Source organism: Zerene cesonia, chromosome 3 (genome assembly GCF_012273895.1).
Source record: "Zerene cesonia ecotype Mississippi chromosome 3, Zerene_cesonia_1.1, whole genome shotgun sequence".
Taxonomy (NCBI): domain Eukaryota; kingdom Metazoa; phylum Arthropoda; class Insecta; order Lepidoptera; family Pieridae; genus Zerene; species Zerene cesonia.
This window is the reverse complement of record NC_052104.1, coordinates 5,717,715-5,740,296: the sequence shown is the minus strand read 5'-3', so window position 1 is coordinate 5,740,296 and position 22,582 is coordinate 5,717,715. Positions and strand designations below refer to the sequence as shown.

The 22,582-nt window shown below is 32.2% G+C and overlaps 1 protein-coding gene across 1 annotated transcript in view; it reads left to right on the top strand.

Annotated features, from left to right (window-relative positions):
• Positions 1–6,739, top strand: part of LOC119839281 (homeobox protein abdominal-A homolog) — a 50,875-nt gene extending 44,136 nt beyond the window's left edge. The window contains exon 3 of the mRNA XM_038365521.1: positions 6,369–6,739. Within this exon, the coding sequence (XP_038221449.1) occupies positions 6,369–6,739 (371 nt within the window). The remainder of the gene's footprint in view (positions 1–6,368) is intronic.
• Positions 6,740–22,582: the final 15,843 nt, after the last annotated feature.

The following is a 22,582-nucleotide window of genomic DNA, read 5'->3' as shown; positions in this document are numbered from 1 at the left end:
CAGACTCATGACGCCCACAACTTTGATATGCTTTGCACGATATTTCTGCTTCATACATTGTGTTGGTTTGAATTAATTTAGCCTTTACAATGTTATCCTATAATTAACTGAATGTTCTTTATTTCTATTGCACTGAACTTTATCATGGGAATGGGGATGTTATATCAACTTTACGCTAGGTTGAACTCAAATCCATCACTGAAACACTTTAATGAAAACATTCATATGACGAATTATTTTACTAAAATAGTAGAAAAATCAAGCAAAAATACTAGATATCTTGTGCCATTACTAGCACTTACAGAAGTGCTACTACTACTCTTACTCTCTTACTCTCCTGATGTAAGAAAGATTAGGATAGCCTTTTGAACTCTAACACTACTTGCTTTTAAAGATCCTCATCAAATCTTAATCATTGCTGTGCGAAAATTAGATGTTAATTTAAAATGATATTCAAAGTCATAATTCTACGCAAACAATTCAAATTCAGAATGAATTTGTAGGTACAATGATGGTGATGGTGAGGTAACACATTACGTAGACTAGACGCTATGTTAGCAACCTACATACGTTCGTATCTGAGTCGTCGACCCCACAAGGACGGAATTCGTCATCCAGCGGGTCAAGGTCACAGCATGTCACAGTATCTGCATCTGATCGTCTACATAGATATCGCTGCAATCGCTCCATTCTAACTCTTATACCCTTGATTTAAGACATCTATGTGACAAATGTATAAATAGTCGGTGCAATGACCTCGCTCCAGAGTGTTTGCTTTACGTTTCGAAATACTTTCTTTAGTTATTTTTGGTGTTAGGTGGGGTTATAGTCGTTACGCAGAGATATCCATCAGTATAGTGTAGATGTGTGATCTATTCTAATAAGTGTAAACATTCATTAGTAGCAACTTGAAAAACGTACAAGGCTGTAACGTATCTAAACATAAAAACATGTGTCACGGGTGTTTATCGTAACAATAACAAATCGGGCATACAATAATTATATAACAGAGACATAAGCTATGCGATGTGATAGGCTATTGAAGTGACATGCAAGATTAACAATATAACTAACGATGATGTTAGAAAAATAATAGCAATTTGATAAAAAATAATATAAGTTTCTATCTATCCGGGATTCCGAGTTAATAATCATAAATATGCGATTTCAAATAAAAATTGTAAATGTATGAGACTAATCTGTAGACCGATCACATAAATAAAGCGGCGAACAGATGCGCGTATCCCTTCGAGCGTCCATTTTCATTCCAATTTTATAACAATATATTTTGAAGGAAAAAAGCCTAAAATTACCGTCGGCGCTACAAAGACAGATACAGTTATTAAGCTACGGTGGTCTTTAATTATTTAGGATGAAATGTGGTAGAACTTCATTAAGTGTGTTCATGTAATTTCGTAATAAATAGGCAGGACGGCCGGGCGCGCAATAGCATAATATTAACAAAAACAGTTTCGACGGCATATCATTTCCTTTGTTACAAATATAGCTACATCAGTTTCATTTGCATATCTCAGATGTTGCTATCAGACCCTTTATAATGTTAATGTTTAGGGTAAGATAACTGATAAGATGCATTTTCTGGTAGGTACCTACTTCCATCTTTTAGAGTTTCAAAATGAATAAAAAATTATAAATATAACGTTTCAATATTTAATATAAGTGAAATAAAAAATAAATAACATTATTATATTTATTACTATGCACTATTACATAACTTTTTCATTAACAGAACAATACTTTTCTTTTCAAATTTTCGGGTTAATGTAATTTTTATTATTGATATCTTAAGCGTGAATACTAATTAGAAGTACGGTTTGGTTTATAGGTAGTTATTATTCGTGGGACTTGAATAGACAAATTTTTAGAATAAAACATTTATTACGTTACATTTAATTTTAGAGTATAATTGTACTAATACTGTTCGCAGTGCAAAGCATTTCTATAATGAAGTTTTTCAATTTCGTTTAGGTCCAAAGGAAATACAATTTCCGCCCTTAGAAGCCTTACTTCTTACGCCCTATTGCTCTCGACTATATTATACATACGTATAAGGATATATATTTCCATTCCTATATCTCGTAGACACAGCTGTGACACCTAGAAGCAAGTTCAGTAATAGGCTCTATCAATTATGTCAGTAATATATAAGCATTAAGTGCCTAATTAAGAAATGTAGAGTCTGAAAACTCTTACAAACTGTCAACTGTGAATGAAACATAATATAATTTCCTTAATACATTAAAGTCGTAATGGAGTAAATTAATAAGCTAATACATTATCTTTAACAGAAATTGATAACAAAAAATTCGTTACTTAGGATAGATTATAGCTGTAGTATCAGCCTTGAGAAAATAGCTCGGAGAGTTTTCTTCCAAGGTAGGTTTAACCTTTTTGGCAATCTTATTAAATGCTAGGGGATCTTACCTCGGTACTTTCGTATATGAAATGATTAGATTGCTAGGTAGGTATATATGTCTTTACTTATCTGACCCTGGAAACCTTTCTAATACAATCATTGATAATTCACCTAATATTTTATTATTAAATTAGAATTAAAACTCGAATGTGAAAAAAAAAATGTCTCAATCAATACCTACGATTTATATAGTTATAAATTGCATATTTTTTATCCCATCTATCAAATAAAACCTCAAGAGCATCCCATTATCCGATTTGGGTGCATTTAAAAAGAAACCAAAACGATAAGTCCTGGCTCAAGAATGCGGCCTAAGCAGCATAGATGCGTCGGGTATGTGACCATTATATACACACCACTAAAGCTCTCTTATCACAAGGGATTAGAATCTATTTTTGAATCATCTAATTGAAACGATAACTTTGCAAATTCACAGCAATGGTGGACCGTCATGGCGCGTGTGACGTCATTCAACCAATGAGCACTCGAGTCGAAGCGACGGTAGCGCCACAAAATGGCTGCCGACGGCCGCTTGCCGCCGCCTCCACTCTTTAGGCCTAAATGTCAAACAAGTTCATATTTTGTATTTATAATTTGTGACTTATTATAAATGAAACACTCATTGAAATGCATGATTTTAAATTCTGTGTGTCAAAAACCATCATCATGTCCATTTGCGTGCTGAAAATGTTCTTTTACCGGTGAGTTTGAACCTTTTTATTGTGCGAGTAATAAATTTTTTATGTTTAATTAAAAATCCATAAAATTAATATATAGAGCGATATATGTTCACGTTTCAATAGCGACACGCTTTCCAATATTTAAATTAATTTATTACTATTGTTTAGAACCATTTAAAACCCTTTGCTTGCATTTCAATAAATAATTTTCACGAAAGTATACCAAAACTTTGAGGATAATTATAAAATTAATTAAATAAAATAAAAAATCTAATAAGGTCCAGTGTTAGGTAGTTACCTAGGTGTTCTTTGTAAGTAGGAACTAAGTACTACTTCACTACCTACCTATCTAATCATTAGTAAATATAAATAAATAAAAAATCCAGAACATTTCGCACTATAAAAATGAAAATATGAGAATTACTGATGGATAGAGGTTCTTACCCATTTTTTTATATCACTCATTTAACACATATTTTAAGAATAAATACTGAGCGTGATAATGTTGTAAGAAGGTATGTTAAGAAATAATAGAAAAAATTAATTAAATGTCAACACAGTAAAAGAATTACTATAAACGAGACCCATATTTTATGTGTTGTTTCTAAAATAGCAATGCCTATTGGGTTTGAAATTTACAATAAAAAATTTGACACCAACCACCCTACCCTACCTAACTACTGTAAATTTGGTGTATTGAAAATAGTGACTGCCACGAATTCATGCAGATAAATAGTTATTAGCAAAATCAACAATGTCGACATTGCATACTAATTAAAATCTCAATTCGAAATTTATCTCACGGCCAGTGCGGGTGAAGGAACCTTAAAAAGCGGACGTGTCGCAGACGCACTGTAATCATAATTTACTCTTTAAAAGATAAAAACTATATAAATTGCCTATATCGATGTCCACTGTGTAAGTCACTGCTGGCAGAATTATTGCAGCAGCGTGCAGTTAAATTGCATGAATATATCGACGCCCGCGCATTGCACATGACAAAGATCAAAGGCGCCCTTCTCGATGTGAAGTCAAATTTCTTATTGCCATATTAATGGTACTAAGTCGTTTTTAAATATCTTTAACGTTAATAAAGTTCTGGGGTGTTATCTTTTTTCAATTAAGACGTTATTTATCCCTTTTTATTTTAAAATTACCTACTTGTTGGCTGGTGATTTAGGGACGTAGATTACTACTGTTTTATTACTGATTGGATCTAGGTCTTCGTTTCAATAAGAGTATATATATTTCTGATAGTCTTATTTTCATTAGATTTTTCATAATTTCATCAAAGCTATTTTTATAGTCTATGAGTGTCTAGAAGTAGTGTCTAATAGCCACAAACACGCCTACTAGTAATACTTTAGATAAGTAAGTACCTGTATCTATTTTATAGATATGTTTTGTATATCCATACCTTGTCATATTTCGTGTTCATAGGAATTCGACAGTTAAATTCAATTCAAATCTTTCTGAGGTATTTTTGAATTGAAGTTAGTTTTTGATATTGAAACAGATATTCTTATACACCTATCATATTATTTACAACTTAAAACATAAACAATAACAAAATGGCATGTTAGATACGTAGAAAAATTATATTTTATAATATTAGTCACAATAAAACGAACAAAGAGACACCTTAACAATTGATTCCGATTTAGTTTAACCACGTCTTGTTCAATTATTACCCACTTTGTCGAAAAAACAGCTTGTATTTATCATCAGTGAAAAATTTCTTCTCCTAGGTATTACATTCGTACTACGTTTAATACCTGAAAAAATGTAAAACTGCTAATGAGAATACTTAGTTCCTAACAAAATAGGAAATAAGTTCTCTTCATGATGGCATATTTTTTATAATAGGTAGGTACTACAAATACAGGTTTTAATACAGATTTTGCATGTACTACCTTATCTACCTAAAGAAATAACAACTTATTAGTATCATGAATAAATCACGATGTTGAGGACGTCCTGTAAATTATTTGATGATTGAACTATCGCCAATCCTTGAATAAATTGGCTACTGGATTTAAACAATTTATTAATAACTAGCCTTTGCCCGAAGCTTCGTATACGCTAAATTCGGAGTATTTATATGTCATTATATGTAAGCCTTCCTCTTAAATCACTTTATCTATTAAAAAATCCCCATCAAAATCTGTTGCGTACTTTTAATTATTTAAGTGACTTCGTTTAGTGATAAAAATCAAATTTCCTACCTATTTGACATAAGACCATAATGTAGTATTTTATAACATTGAACATCATTTTACATATTATATTATTTAAGAATTTTCAATTATTTTATTACTTAGTAGAACTTACTCATCTTATTGTACTATTGAAAGTAAAATGCCACAATTCCCAATCAAGAGGCGACATTCACGACTCACGACCATTAGTTTGTGTCACAGATTTGCAAATAAATCTTCATTTTTTTGTTATAGGCGGGTGCTGCCGGGGGTGAATGGTGCCACCCTATTTTTTACGATTTTGACTCCTCCCCTAGCTTACTGCCCGGTCCGTTTAATCGGCGGTCGACCATCGAATAACACAGTCATTTGCTTTCTATATCCAGTTAATGGTGTGATGTTTGAATTTCTTCATAAACTCCGGACAGATAGGCCAAAAATATTATCATACTTTCATCGTTCCTTATCTTAAAAATGCAGTCTTAATTATTCTTCATCATTTATCTCAATGACAATTGACGATAGGGGATGTAATAATTTATAAGTGAATGCATATTTTAAATGTAAATTACATTCCTATGTAGTAGTATATTCCAAGCAAATAATTCGTGTTACAATTTACACAAATTATCGTTTTAAATAAATAGGAACCTCTAAGTTTACTGCAATTAAATGTTAATATGTATCAACTAATTGCACCTTACCATTGTCAGTTTGATAAAAAATTTAACAACCTTTAGCGAGGTGACATTGCAACACGGACATCATTACTTCCTATTGGTTTAAACATTTAACTGATTACAGTATATTTTAGCAAATATTACAATCATGAATTAAAAATGGTTCAAGTTTTCTGAGCCACGGTAAGAGTTTGTTTAAATCGGTCACATAAAGAGTAGATAATATCTGTCGCTTGAAAGCGACTGGAACAGGTGATACAGCTAGCACCCCTTATCGACTTTTATCAGCAACTATAGCTGAGCTTCGTTAGGTATGAAATAATGAGTAGATGGAATATTATATATTAATGTATTAACGTGTCATGATTATTAGTTATATTTGATAGTACCGAAGGAGATCCTAAGCAAACTATCAAAAAACATTACGGGGTGCAAATAACAACGATCATGGCGTATGTAATGAAATTTTGCATCGGGATTATTCGTTGGGTGGCGGCGCGCGCCGCGAGGGCGGCAATCGATGTAGAGACGGGACGCGCGCCCCGACGCCAGACCGACAGACGCCCAGAGACGCCGTGCCTGGCCACACGTCCTCACTCGCGCGCCGCCCTCGCCAACCTCCAATGTTTACTTCGCACGCCGCGAACAGCTGACGGACCGGTAAGTCACGTGCTTTGTCTCATAAACGCGAACAACTACGCCGCTTCTCGCATCGTCCACGTCTCTTCTAGTGCTCCGAAATAACTCCCGCAATATTTGTAACGTGACCGTTTTGTGCAATGGAATCGATTGCACTGTAGGCCCGGTGTAATGCGACTTTGGTCGTAAATTACGAGTATAATGCACCCTTGCTCTTTTTTATTCCTCTCTTTTCAATCCCTCCTGAGTCGGGTCTGACAGAAGGTATTTATTCTATTCTTTAGCTTTTTTTATGAGTGGTCGAAAGAGCATGGCTTTTGTAATGTGTCCTTCATTTATGACAATAGGGAAGGACAATAGGCTCCATAGGCAATTGTCATCCCACCTTGCTCGAAAGGCAGTAAAAGATGATTGTCGTTTGCTACCGGCTCACGGGTTTGCGAAAATAATTTTTGCAAACCAATCCTGTAATTTTGCACAAGACGAGTCTGCTCATTGGTAGTTAGCAAACAAAAGGTATTGTTTGGTGAGGACTTAACAAAAGCTTTGCAATTTGTGTAAGAATTCGCAAAGTTGTTATTTATTTACGATGCCACATAAGTTTACTCATTTAGTAGAGGTTGTGCTGGGCATAACATACATTGTACGAAATGATCGTTTTTACAAATCTTCTGTGAAGTTCGAATGTTAATTGGATATTTTTTTCAAAGGTGCTGCCTTCTGTTTCGCTGAACAAAATAATCGGTGAGCCTTTATCCTAAATAAATTACACAGAATGGACTTTTTTAAACGTGTTAATATTTCAATGTATAGAGAAAACCTGTTTGTAAACTAGTTTAAGCTAAAATAATGTGTTTAATTTAATGGAATATTTCTTACCCGTTTCTCCTCTAACTCGAAAACGAAGAATCCTGAAGAAGAAGAGAAGATTACGCGTCGCCTTCTGTACGTATACTGAATGTATCCTGAGTGCCTCATTCTTTCCGGTATACCTTCAGTATACGTAACAGAAGATGACACTTGCCGCTGCTCCGACGAAAACTCTGCAGTTTCAATCTTCTAGTCCGCTACGAAAAATCCCCTCGCTGATTGTAAATTTCCCACTAAACAATTGATTCAATTTATGTTTTAGTTATAAGCAATTAATTTATATGTATTGTTGTCGTATTGTATTTTAAATATAAAATATTTGTATTATTGTTATATGTAAATGCAAACATAAAATTATTGATTAATTGTTCTGTTAATTCCGTCATAAATTATGCTTTATAATATTAAATATACAAAAGTGAATATTTTGTAAATTTGCCCGTTAGCATTCTCTAACTCATTACAAATACAATACAATGACTTATCGCAACTAGTATCTATAGTAATAAAACAGTTTTAGTACTGAAACTTAATTGCCAAGTATAAAATACAAAGTAATTTTAGTACTTGTTATAATTACATTTACATGTAACTAGCTGTAAGAAACACTGAATTAAATCTTTTGCCTTCATAATATGTTGTTTTATTACACCTTCATTACAATTATGTGTGTCTCACGAATATAAAATGAAATCATTAATTGTTTAGACATCTGCTTAAAGATTAATTCTATATCCATACCAGATACCTGTCTTAAATTAAAATGATAGGGGATTGATGGTAAGGAAAAATGATTATTTTTCAAACATTTCCAATCAGCATCTAATAATTGTTTATTATTCGTGATTAAATATCTTCTGATACATAAGCATATTTCATGTTCATAACTGATTAATATAATTTTTTCCTTAGAGTTTTATAAAAAAATATACTCATAGTTGAATTATCATATTCATGGTGATATCATGAAAATTATCATCTGTGTAGACTGTAGGTATTTACATGGATTATAACTATCTCGATAAAAGAACAAAGAGGCTTATTTGTCTACACGAAAACTAATATACAGTTCTACTTTGTACAGTTTTTACTTACTATAAGTAATAGATACTTTTTACAAGTTTTAATACTTCTGTGAAAAACAAATTCTAAATCACTCATTATCTGTTCCCATAATATTGTAGATTAACATAATCAAACAATTACATAATGTTCATAAATCAATACACTTTCAGAGTAAATAACATGTAAAAAGTGTAATTTGAAATAACTCATAGTGTAAATAGCATAAATAAATACGATTACCGAATAATCATTTATTCTTTTAGCTTTATATATTTCGTTTTCTGAAAAAAATGTGATTAAAAATCATGGGTTCATTCAAAATTAAGAAATTTCTTAATCCTTTAAAAGACAGATATTTACGATAAAATAAATAGGTAGGTATAAAATTTTGTAAATTGAAATTGTCCTTGCTAGGTAATTCATTATAGAAGTAGATAGAATAAATATCAAAGTAACTCTTGTCTTTCTCTTGCTCACGCCTAAACCAGTGAATCGATTTGGATGAAATTTAGTACAGAGACAGTTTGTGACCCGAGAACATAGAATATTTTATTCCGTTCCGTCCAGCCCATCAATCACTTTACCCTGCAAGAAAGCCGCAGGTGAAAAGCTAGTAATTAATTATGGATATGAAAGTAACTCTATGTGTCTGACTCTTCTTCGAGCATTAACCATATAACAAATTTAGGGGAAATTTGGCATATAGATAGTTTGTAAGAGAAAGGACTTATTATATTTTAAAACAGAAATCGAAAGAAAGAAATCATACAAGAACTGTTTATCTGTATATCCTTTTTCTTTTGGTGTACTATGCTTCGTTTTTTTTAATAAAAATACCAATAACGCGATATGTTTTTTTTTTTTAATTATTGGTGTTTTGTAGATACAAAGTTCACTATTGTATCTATATATATGTAATCAAAAACCAAGATTATTGTGCATCGTGGAGTCTATTTATTGATAATTATTATTCGATATCCTCAACCCAGATTGTGAATGTGAAGGTGAATTACGTATTCACCATACACTTTTTTTAAATATTTGAATGCGAAAATTACATCAATTTTTTTTAAATATTCAGTTCAGCGCCCTCTGTGTTTTTATCATTGAACCACTATAAAATATGACGCAACTGCGGCAGCTCTACGAATCCAAGATATGAAATAATATATGTTATCCATACAGCATGGGTTCCAGTATATATTAGATATATTGGTACATACCAAAATATATTAGATAGATATAAATATACACATTCGAAATAAATATAGACAAGTAAGAATTTGGTAGTCAGTAGAGAAATAGGAACATTTTTACTCTAATCAGTTATAAATTATAACATTTACAAATAGAGAATAATTAAAAAACCTATGAGTTACATTTTTTAAATATATATACCTGCAGTCTATTAAAATATTTTATAAGTAAATCTCGCGCAATGATAAAATAAACAAAAAATGGCTCAATAACATAAAACGACAATCTGTGGGTACTTTATGGCCTGAAACAAAAGATCATTGTTTTAAAGGGGAAAGTTGTAAAACCCTTCCGCGTTTGAGGTGAAACCAGGAAGAAAAGGAATTGTAACAAAAAAGAGAAAGTTTAAAGGTGAATAAAGGGATGTTTTAACAACCAATGGAAAGGCAGATATGGAACTTTCTAATTTTAGTTAGAAATTGCTCCATAAATAGACACACCATTTGCAAGGATGTGACTGAGTGATGTGTTACTTTATATCATGATATTTGCAACTAAAATATTTAACTTCAAATATGAATGTTATTAATATTGGTGAAGAGTGCTTTTAAAATATTAATAAATTATTAGACAATAAGGTAGTGCTTCTGATTGTTCTTTCCATACCGTTTATAATATTTCATGTGCGTATACCATGGTAAGTTATTATATATATACATATATATTATACGTTAATAAATTTGTGTATAAGTTTAGGTATAACTTGGTACTTAGCAAATGACTATTGTAAATCTGCATATTTTCCATTTGTAGCGTATATATAATAGAATATTTTTTTCTAAAATCATGTTATTATTCATTTTTTAAAATCAATTACTTACAGAATAAATAAATTCAATATGGATTCAATTATATGATTTTTCCTATATATTATTATCATACTTCATATAATCTAATATGACGTTAAAAATCTAACAAGATACCCTACTATCGTTCATATCATATCTGCTATCCGTACATCTGGCAATCGGCCATCGTGGAGTGTGAGAGAGGAGCGTTCGTAAAAAATCCGGATTCAGCATCCAACGTTTTGGAGAGTAAGCGAGATAAATGCATGTTTCATTATGCGTCTGCAAGGTCCCGGTATCGAGCGGGCTGTTGTCATGGCAACAGACAATGGATTTTGGGTGCATAATATTTTAGGCTGCGCCGGGTTTGAAGTGAGACGTGGAGGGGTGAACGGCAGCCATCTTTAAAATGTGCTTCTAGTTTAAACTCACCGATATGTGGATAGTTATGTTAAACTAATACAAATATGATAATTTCAAGAAAAACAGAAAAAAATTCTGTGCTGTAATATCGATATTTTGATAGTATAAAAATGCATTATACTCTTACTTTAGAACCAATTTTTAGAAATAGTACAAGTATAAAGGTATATAATTATATAAAAAAAAATCCCTTTCAGTAAAAATATAAATCAATATTACTTAAATTTACGTTGCAGGTAGGTATGTTTTCAATTATAAGAAAGTATAGAATCTATCCAAAATTTCATGTAATTAAATATTATCTATCCGAAAACTCCATTACGAACAAATTCAAAATGAAACGTTTCAAATGAAAAAGTCGCAAATTGCTTCATTATGAAATCGTACCTCGTCTCCGAAAATTGCGCGCACATCAAAAGCATATTTTTATTACATAGGTTTTATCTGAGTCGCAACGTACATGGAGCGCCGTGAGAGGTTGTACCGCGACCCCTCGTAAAGCCTTCGATTAATGTCGATCCTCCGGGCCTCCTCGATTAAGCGATATACATACCTGCCCTTTATATATTTCAAGCAAATGACTTTGAGAATTTTTTGTGCGCTCCGATGGAATAAGCTGCTTTAGGTAATATACTTTAGATAATTTTTATGTACCTACTTAGGTACACTTTTAGGTCTTTATCTACTTAAGTAAGTATTTGACAATCTAAAATCTAATTTCACCTGAGAAGCAAATTAATTATCAGTTAATACACAAATTAAAATGGAACATAACAAAGGAGATACTAAGCAATTACTCATCTTCCCTTATGAATTGCCTAAATTGTTATATTACAATTGTGTGAAGTCTTTAAAAATAAAGCTATGATATTAATTACTTAAGTATTAATTTATCAATTTATAACATACATATAACCACTGAACTAAGTATCATATCTCATTTAAAATATCACATAAAATCATATTAAACTTATAATTTAGTCATAATTGTCATAAGAGGCATGAATTTGATGCGTGTCATATACCTACTCAATATATGGAATTAGTCTAAAATTGGTAACGCATCTAAATCCTTCAAAAGTCAAGTGTAACCCTATAATTCGTCTAGACGTTGCTTGTTCGATGCTCGGTCATAGCCCCGGGCGAAAGGTCGGAACGTACTAAATTGAAAACAAAATTCCGAAATGTCTCGCTGTGACAATGTTTTCTATTTTCGCAAATTAAATGGTTCAGAATTAATGCTACAAATTCGCATAGAATGCAATATTTAAATTGTTTTACTGAATCATATTCCAAAATAAATTAATTTAACAATTTCGGTCATGCAAGGATCTTTTAGGTGATTGCACGATAAAAGCATAAGCAATTATAAATTGTAAACATTACTTAATCCGCCTTAAATAATTAAACGACTATGGAGTGAAAATTGTGCTGGATGGTATGGAATGGAAATATAACCTCTAGTGGTTATATTTCCATTACTTTTTATTTTAGTTACTTTCTCTTCGCATTTCTTACTTTGAATATATCATTGTTGGAGACCTAATTTTCATATTTACAAAATAGTAATGAACCTTCACACATATATTTTTGCAAGGTTTGTATATAAATCCAACAGTTATGAGAACCACGTTTAGAATTACGTATAAATTAAGATGACGTTTTCATAAAAAGATTATTAATCGGTATCTTAATTGGTATCGCCTAATATAAAGTAGTACCCCACAATTACCTTTTTAACCGCGATTTACAATGACCAACGGTAGACCTGCAGGTGAAGAGGAAAAATCAATGTAGGCGTAATGTATTCAGAGAGCGGGGAGCGACCCTCGCTTTGTTGGGAAATATGTTTGAGATAATATCATTTCGATAGATCGCTTTGTGACACCTGATGCCCCTTCATCCGCTTAGGGAGGATTGTAAATTTTAGGGGGTTATGTAAATTAATTGGAAGTACTATACAGAAGAAAAACTATAAAGTGTTTCATGGTGGACTGACGACAGTCGCATATTATGTAAGTTCCTTTAATACCAAAAGACATAGACATAGATGTCTATGTCTATGTCTATGTCTAATACCAAAATATGTATGATTATAAAAGGAAATCCGTGAATTATCCTGTTAGTTGAATAATGTTTATCGTAAATAATAAAGTAAAAAAAAATACACTAAACAAACATACAAAATGTAAAAGCAAATTTTAGAACAATATTATGTAATTTCTGCCGTCACGAAAATAAATACGAGTAAGAAAATGTTTCATAACATCTTGTACTAAATCTTACATTGGTTCAAGAAGTTTCTCTGCGAAGAGGTTGCGTATAAATAGTCCACGGCTTGATTCCTACTTTTTATCTTTTGTTATGAAGGAAATTGGGAAGCAATAAAAAAGTGCGTAGGTAGTAAAATCCCTTCTGAAAAAACTTTACAGGATAGGACGATTTTTCTATTTTATTCTTTAGCATTGTATTTCATGGAAAATGTGTAACTAAGTTACAAAAAATTAATAAAATATTAAGACAGGTGATTGATCTTTAATTAAATGACTTTAAGATATTCAACGCCATATCTACCTACTATGTATTACATATAGCATACCTGCAAATTGCAGTGAGCGTATGTAATTACTGTCTTTATTTACTAAATACGAAGTATTTATTTACACCGCTGTCGAAAACATGTTCTGCATTCCATAGCCTAAGTTACTCATGACCTTGTCTGTCATTTTTGGCCCTGCGGATGTCCTCCATTGACCTTAAACACTGAAACTTAGCATAGATAACAAGAAGGTTACTCAGAACATCGAGGCCTTCTCTTAGCTAGACGATTCCCAAGTTTTAACATTAATTTATGATCTTCAACATGAAATGTAAATGCACGCAGATAACGCACACGTTTTTTTGTTTTCCCATTAAAATGCCTACTTCATGACTTGAATAACAGGTAAAGGGCTTCCATAAACATTGAATCATTATAACTTCAAGTCGCGGTTTTAAATAGGAAAAATTCACATGTATGCGAATTAATTTTTATACCTGCCAATTAGGATCGATAAAACAATATGTTTATCGTTCTTCAGGTGTTATTTTTAAATAATCTGGTTATTAAATGGATTCAGTTATAGCTGTTTGAATATAAAGCGTGTGTAATTTCAAAACAAAATTAGCACCTGTTTTTCGTCATTGCTTAATAACTAATTACATTTTGCTTATTCGAGGGACGTTATGGTAATTCTACCCAAAACAAAGGACGAATGGTCCCTCTAATTATGTTAAACTCAAAATAAAGTTATGCCAGCACACTTGTAAGGGACAAGACCCTTTCCTACTGAAACGTTATGCGCACACCCTCTGGCAATATGGCATCTAAGCGATATTCAAGTTCCTTTACAAGCTTCGGAAAAAAGGAATAAGTGGGTCTATGTATGAAATATGTATAGGTATATACAGCATTTGAAAAATTAATAATTTATTTTTTTACAAGACATAGATAAGACTGTAATTATATTTCTACACCATATAAACCATCCGTTTTATATTTCTTGAAGCTAGTAGCTAACTGAATATACGTATTGCTTCACCGTAATGAAACGCTGTGAAAATATTATTCGCTGCGATGTTAACCCTTTGCATTGTTTGTTTACGATGAAATATTATTCCGTAACTGTTCGATGTTATGTTATGTTTCTAATATGTAGATACGTAAGGTCTGGAGACTTTCATTCAAAATATAAATGGGGAGCGCCGCCCGAATACGAAACAAGGTACTGTCGGAATATTTGATCGTACATATAATATTTATACCCTATAAGTTGTCGTTGGTTATTCAAAAGATTTTGCATTTATTTTATATTTATATACTTACCAGCAAGCATACTATACTACTACTCAGTAGCATGTGTAGGTACTATATATCTTAGACACGTTAAATGTTAAACGGTTGTTGACGTTTGTGATCGCTGAAATAAAATCTTATACAAGTGGGTATAGATTTACGCTGAGAATGTCACGAAGGTACCCTTTAAAGTACAATAGGTAATGTGCAATGAATATTAAAGCAATTCTCCGTCGCGCAGACGTGCTCGATGCCGTGGTTATAAATGCTAGACGAATGACTACTACTGGACTTGCTTGGACATCTCGTATATTTAAAACGAGCCTATGCTCTGAAATCATAGTAGTTAAATAAATTTAAATAGAGCCCACAGAGTATTTGATGAGCTCATTGATTTGAGCATGATTGTACAGAACTAATATTGATCTTAATTAATGATTAATAAAATGTACATCAAAATTTATTATCTCCTTCATAATGTGATAGACTCATATATATTTGAATTCAATTTGTTCATATTTGTTAGAAATCATTAAAAGATATATAAAGTTTTCGGAATATCTTCCACATAATAAATAGTCATTCCTTAGAATTTGGCACGCCATGTTGTCTGTAGACGGTACAATATAGGACGATGGGTTGCAAAGATAACAGACAGCAAATTGTACCTCGTCCCTATTCGGCAAATTGGGTGCATTTCCACACGAAATTTTAACGCGCCCGCCCCGGGAACAATGTCGTTACTTGTTAGCGTAGTAAGCCATTCTTTGATAACATGCATATTTAAATATGGATAGCTATTTCCTTTGTATTAAAGATTTTTCATTGTTTAGACATTTTCAAAGTCACTGGTTTGTTTTCTCTTTCGACTAAAATTAAAAAACAATGACGTATAGAATTGATAACCATTCATTGAAATGAATTCTTAGGAAAATCAATAATTACACAGACTTGAATAAAATCGAACAAAGTAAATAAATCAGCTGATGACGAATTATTTATACGCAAGCGGATAGAGTCAAGGCCTGAGGAGGCCCGTTAAATCCACTCTTCCTCGCTAAACATTTCATTGACTTCAAATAAGTTCTCACGGTAACTAAAAATAGACCTTTTTGTGTACGGAAAGAGTTTAAATTATATTGTCTGTCACTAGATAATATCCTAATGATCGACGGGTAGCCACACCGCTAGGTTGACGACAGTGCGACCACAAGGATCGCTGCGACGAATAATCGCTACACGTTTTATTGGTCGTAATTGTTGTCATAAAATGCTAACAAAAGTTGTTTTTACGTTCGCCACGAGAGACGTGTTTATCATCCCACAGTAGATGTCCCATAATGAGTCAAGCTTACACGATGGTTAGGTGGGAAACGAATTTATGGCTTTTTAATTGTTTCATTTAGACTATTGACCTTATATCGAAAAAAAAGATATTTATATTCACAGTTTCACACAGTGTACATATGCCTACTCCGAAAGTAATTTACCTATATAAAGTTTTCAACGAGTTTTATATATTTATAATTTATGTTGAAGACATTCAACAGATAAAGAAAGAAAAATTAATTCCGATATACGCAGCGTACGACACTCTGTATGTAATGGAGGTAAGTACTTTAATATTCTGCGTCGATGTGGTACTTGGAAAGGATAGAAGGAATAAATTAAAATATGTAATCACAGCTAAGGGAACGTTTCGCGAGAATGCCATCTGCGATTGAGCCTTACATTGTTGCAATTCTTTGAATGCGTCTACGATTGAATAATTTCTAATCAAATTCATATTAGGTATTCTTCCTTGTTTTTATGACGACTACATTTAAGTTTAATGGTTTGTGGATGAAGAATGATAATGATGGATAATTTGTCGTGTAGCAGTATGAGTGGATTCATGCGTGGGATGTCGCTTGTGGTTATATTATCGCATAGCACATGGCGAGGGTTTTGTGTTCTTATTCGTAGGCGTAGTCCGCCGCCCGTCCTCGGGCGCCAACTGACTCACTGACTGCGGCTGATTGTTCGACACTAAATGTCGATGGAATCGGTAACTCAAACATTTTACTGCCGACTTAGATAATATATGGGGCGTTGCGCAATCGTGCTTCAGTTTGCCCTTAGGTTGTAGCACTTCTCAAACATTGAATTTAAATTTTTTCACTTTTGTATAGATGTTGTCCTGTATATCTATAAGGTTGATTACAAAACTGTGTTACAAAATTGGGTTCAGGTTTATGTTATAATTTTTTTTTTCACTTGCTTACATATCCTCGTCTTGCATTACGCAACTAAAGGCATAATATTTCATAAAGTAGTTTCTAAGATAGAATATGAATACAATACGAATCCCAAATTGAGGTCGCTTTTAAATCTCCAAAGCTACCATTTAAATCCCAAGCTTTAAGTATTTCCATGTGTATGATAGATGTATCAAAACAATGTGAATGGAATGCTATGCGGAAAAAATCTGTTAACTCCCTACTACATATGTGTAATAACCATAAATATTTCTAGCCATTTGGCCCACAGGGCTGCGGACGCGACGCGGCGTTACTTTTTACACTATAAACAATTCTCGTCGCTCGTTAAAAAGAATGATGAGCTCTAACTGCTGCTGTTTATGGACACTAAAATTGTTGGCACGCGTTCTCCCTGCGACAATTCTCACCTGATAAACTTGAATGTGGCCACTTTAAGTTTCATCGGAAAATGTAATAAGGACCAAAAATAAAGCGTGCACGATGATCCCGCAAAATTTAAGGCTAAAATATCACACAATATCTCTTACGTTTACAAGCTTGATGATTTTATTTATGCATAAGTTACTTATATTTATATCTATGGCGGGAATATTAAAACAAAAAAGAATACCAAGGTGCACAATTCACACTGCAAATTTCGTTTATTTTCTTGTTGAATTCTTTTAGAAAATAGAACTCGCAAATCTCCGAACATTGCGCCCAAATTGCGCCACAACTTTTCTTATTTATGACAACTGTCAGGAAATTCTCGTTCCTAAAAGTTTCTCATGCGTATTTTAAGGGAAAGAGTTCCCATATGTACGTCGATTGAAAAGCAGGATCAGACTCGATCGAAGTCGGATGCAGGTAGGGACTGAGATGGTTATAAATAGGTAAACAGCGTAAATAGAAGCGGTTGTATCGGTTCGAGGCAACAACTAATCGATACAAGACATTCTGTTCCTTAACATCATAACTCCATAGCAAACAGAAATGGAAAACGGTTCTTACACACACCGAATAAAGAATTAATTCGCTTGCACTAGACATGTGATCGACTCGAATGTGGCTCTCAGCACGCCATCAAATTGCGTATATGTGTGCACAACTAGTTAAAAGTTAAATACCATCATGTTGGATCTTGTTTAATCAATGTAATGGAAACAGTATAGATTCGGGAGTCATGTAATTTATTTAGCTGTGCCACTCTACTCGCGATCTTAGGGCGTAAGGAATGTTGACCAATTACGATTTAACTTGCCTACCTACTTTGTTGTACACCAATAGTTGATAAAATGCAGATTGCCAATTTCCATAGCTATTTGTATAACGAAATGCGTAAACACTTGGATTAGATATGATCAGAATATTGCACTCTATCATGATCGTTGACGTAGGTGAAGGAATTAACGAGATTTTATTGTGGATAGATAGAAGCCAGATTAGATTATATTTGTTAAAATCTACATATAGTATATTCGAAATATACAAAAGTACATGTATAATAATTTAACCAAAATATCCACCACAACCAAAACACATTCCGTCATTCGTTGAATTTTCTCGTTTAAAAAGTAAATAGTGAATTTAAAAACTTGGGCAATTTAAAAAGACTTGTTTTTTCTTGCGCTGGTATTTTCCACCGCAGTGCGAAAATGTTATTCGCAAAGTTTTCACGAAACGGAGCCTGTTTCAAATGAAATCTTAAAACTTTTATCTTTTCTAAGATTTCTTTGCTAAAAACTGTGCTTTTAAAAGTTTTTATAAATGACAACGTTAATTTTTCTCTAGGCAAAACCACAGCTTGACGCAAGAAAACTTATTGTATACAATTTTATCTACGTACCTACCTACCTATCTTCTTATACCAAAATCACGTGTAACTTAGTAGATACTTTAATACTTCAGGCGCATTATTTTTTCATTGAACGTCACTTATTTCTAATATAAATAAAAGTAAGTAAGATTTAGACATGATTAAAGGTGCTCGAAACAAATTTTATTGCAAGAAATATGTAAAGGAATTACAATTCGTTTACGATCGAAATTTATTACATTTTTATGTATTCCCAATTGCCCGTTTGACAATCTCACTCGTGTAAAATCTAGCAAAATATGCGTGTGATGATACCAAAGCTATTAAAATGCAAATTCGATTTTAATTTACAAAATATACTCCCTGTGTAGGTATAAGAAACATTACAACTCTGAAGGTTCTTTTATTTGGGTAGTCGGCACCTGTAGTACCTATTTATATTTATATTTAAACTGCGTTTATGAATCATTTCCAAATCCTTATTATATTTAATTAATATCCAATGAATTAAAATAAATTATTACTAATTCAAGATCAACTGGAACTGAATCATGAATTCGTTCTATGTAATATAATTAATATTCTAGTCTTTATAATTCAATTCTATATACAAGATTTTAAACCACCTATAAGTAGGTACCGCCATCATAAATAATTTAAAACGTACCTCGTAACTTACCCACAGGAGATTTAAAAATAAGATAGCTAACTCGTTTTGTGTATCAAACGTAACATGAAATAAAACCGTCTAAACAACTTTATTTTCCCTGTGTCACTGTCAGCCTAGCAAAACCGAATCTTACAAAATTAAGGCTAAGTAACGTAATACCTTCATCAAATTGAAGAAAAATGTTTATTAGCTAATCACCAGATTCATTTGGGTATTCTAGAGTGGGTAATGCGGCGTGATTGCGCGATTTAGTCAAAATTAAATCATTATTAGCACCTGTGCTCCCGCTGGAGCGTCCCACGGCCTCCGACTCAATTAGGAAACGACTTTAACAAACTTTACCCGGATTATATTCCTAGTTTTCTTCATTAAGGAACACAACGGGGATGTATTCGACTATTTGCGGTAAATAAAGCTTCGAGAATTAATAGCAGCTTTGGACGTAACCAAAAAACGTAATCGGAATTATATTTTTCGCCAGGAAACTGTTTTGTATGAAGTAATAAACCACAGCTAGGTTAACTGATCTTCATTCGTTGATTTGAGTTCAACTAATGGTATACTATAGTATTGAGGTATATTTTTTAAAATTTTGTAGCAGATACCAATGATTGTATTTTGAAAAGATCTAGTCTAAGTTTAAAACGTAATTTTAATATTCGGACACAGAATGAATAAATGAATAAAATGATTAACTTTTTTATAACGTTTCTAAATGATATGAATTGAATTAATAAGGGTTAATGTTGATAGATAGGGAAGGTGGTTAAAAATATATTAAAATTATAAATAGAATAATGTGTTGGTTCACAAAACACGCAAAGCTTTTTTCATTCTATTTCAGTTCACAAATTATGTTTTTTCATTAACTCGACGTCAAAGAGAAATTTCAATCTCAAAAGACCATTTATTATAAAAATGTATAATCGAACGATTAGTTACACGTGTCGACGTGTCTTAACGTAAAATTTATTACACCCCACATTTTTCCGACTCCAAAGTTTTTCATAAAAATATTTATCCAGTACGCACAATCGAAGCCGCCTCATCATTTATGAAAAATCGTTTCTCTTCAGAGTCCTCTATAAAAAGCTCATTTCAAATTAAAATTAAGGTCTAGCGTAGCTAATGAAAATAAACTTATATTTTCTCTATCGGATACGTTTAAAAAACAACTCTATAACAAACAGACTAAGACACTTTTAGCTTGGATAGTTTTGCATTTACGACTTGCCACAAAAGATCGCTTGTCAAAATAAGTGGTTGTTTTTCAAGATCCATTTGTATACCGGGATACACCAGTATAGAATTAGAGGATGTAAAAAGAACAACAAAATGTCGATATTTCGGTCGTCTTAGATGTAAAATGAATAGCGTTAACAATATATAACTATATAAAAAGCAATTTACTCTTATAATATGTGAGCCGTATAACAGTTTTAATTAACTTTATGTCATATAAAATAACAGAAAGACTCAGACGAAAACTTATTTTTAATTTACCATCTTAAATATGTAATGAATGTTATATTTATTTATAATTTTAAAACCATTTCATTATTAAGGTAACGTAAAAACTTGATCAATTTAATAATAAATTTGTGCTCGTAACAAAAAAGCAATGTGTTCGTTTCCTCATAAATCTTCTGGGCTGAAGCGTTTTCTAACGTTCATATAATATATTGGTAAGTAAATATAATTCTGTACATGCGGACCTAATACACAGTTTCATCGTCCAAGTCCATTAACATCAAGCATTATTGAGGTCGTATCTCGAACCCCAAGTCACTCCGATAGCCGCAACATTCCATTAAAAGAAACGATAAAGTTACATTATTATGTGTTAATAATTTCAAAAGAATATATTCCCAGATTCTGACTGATAAATTAAAAATTCGAATGAAGGTAAATCTTTGTTAACTGGTAATTACAAAGAACTTGTAACGATGCCGTCAAAAGTGAAAATCAAATATGCCAAATTTAGCATACAAGTAGTTAATGTAGTAACTTCATTTTCGGTACACCAAGTAATGGCGCGCCTTGTTTGTAAAATAACATTTTTGTTCATCGTTCGCAACCTTCTGCGTTTATAATAGCCTTATAAATATAAAAACATTTCAACCTGTCATTTTAATTGTGGAAAGCTTAAGAAATTTTAATGTTGCCCGTAATTGCATCTACCCATAATACCCAGCGTAAGATGAAAATATATTTGTTTGAGTAGTTATAAATAAATCGTTCAAAGATTTAGTAGTTATAGTAAACCTCCTAAGGTTAGTTATTTACTGAGAATGATTTAAATGTCTCAATAGAATATCATAAGAATCCAATTCTATCGCGGATAAATTGATTACGCACAGTAAGAGGCAGTTTAGAATATATTTAGTCGGCGGGCGTTCGCAGGAGAGGTCGAAAGGCAGTTATTCCCAGATGTCTCATAAAATTAGTATCTAACTGCCATTCGCATTATCAGACCTGTTTTCAACTGATCCGAACTCACATGAAGTCCGTAGGTATGTTTTAAAACAGCTTAAGATTATTCATGACACCTTATTACTTAGGTAGAAATGTAATATGGACGTTCTTACGTCCAAATGCGCATTTTAGGCTCAGTACAAAATTTGTTATCAGATCATTTAAATTTTTAATGTTTCATTAGTATTCCATTTTTAAGTAAGTTGTTCGGTCCTATATTTAATGACGCTCACAGTCATAAGATGATGATAATTATGCGACGTAAATACTGTCGAAACTCGAAAGTATAAGGCAGGGATAATAAAGGGACATTTTTAAAGTATAATAAAATTGTTTGAGTTATTTTAATCACAGAATACGTGCTTACTGAATTTAAACATAATTATTTATATACAAGAAAGGTAGAACATCCGGGTTATCTAATCTTACAAAATAAAAGGCAAATAAGAGTGTCGTTAGAACAAAAATCAAAATACCCTTATTTTTTATGATTGTAATTTTTTTATTAA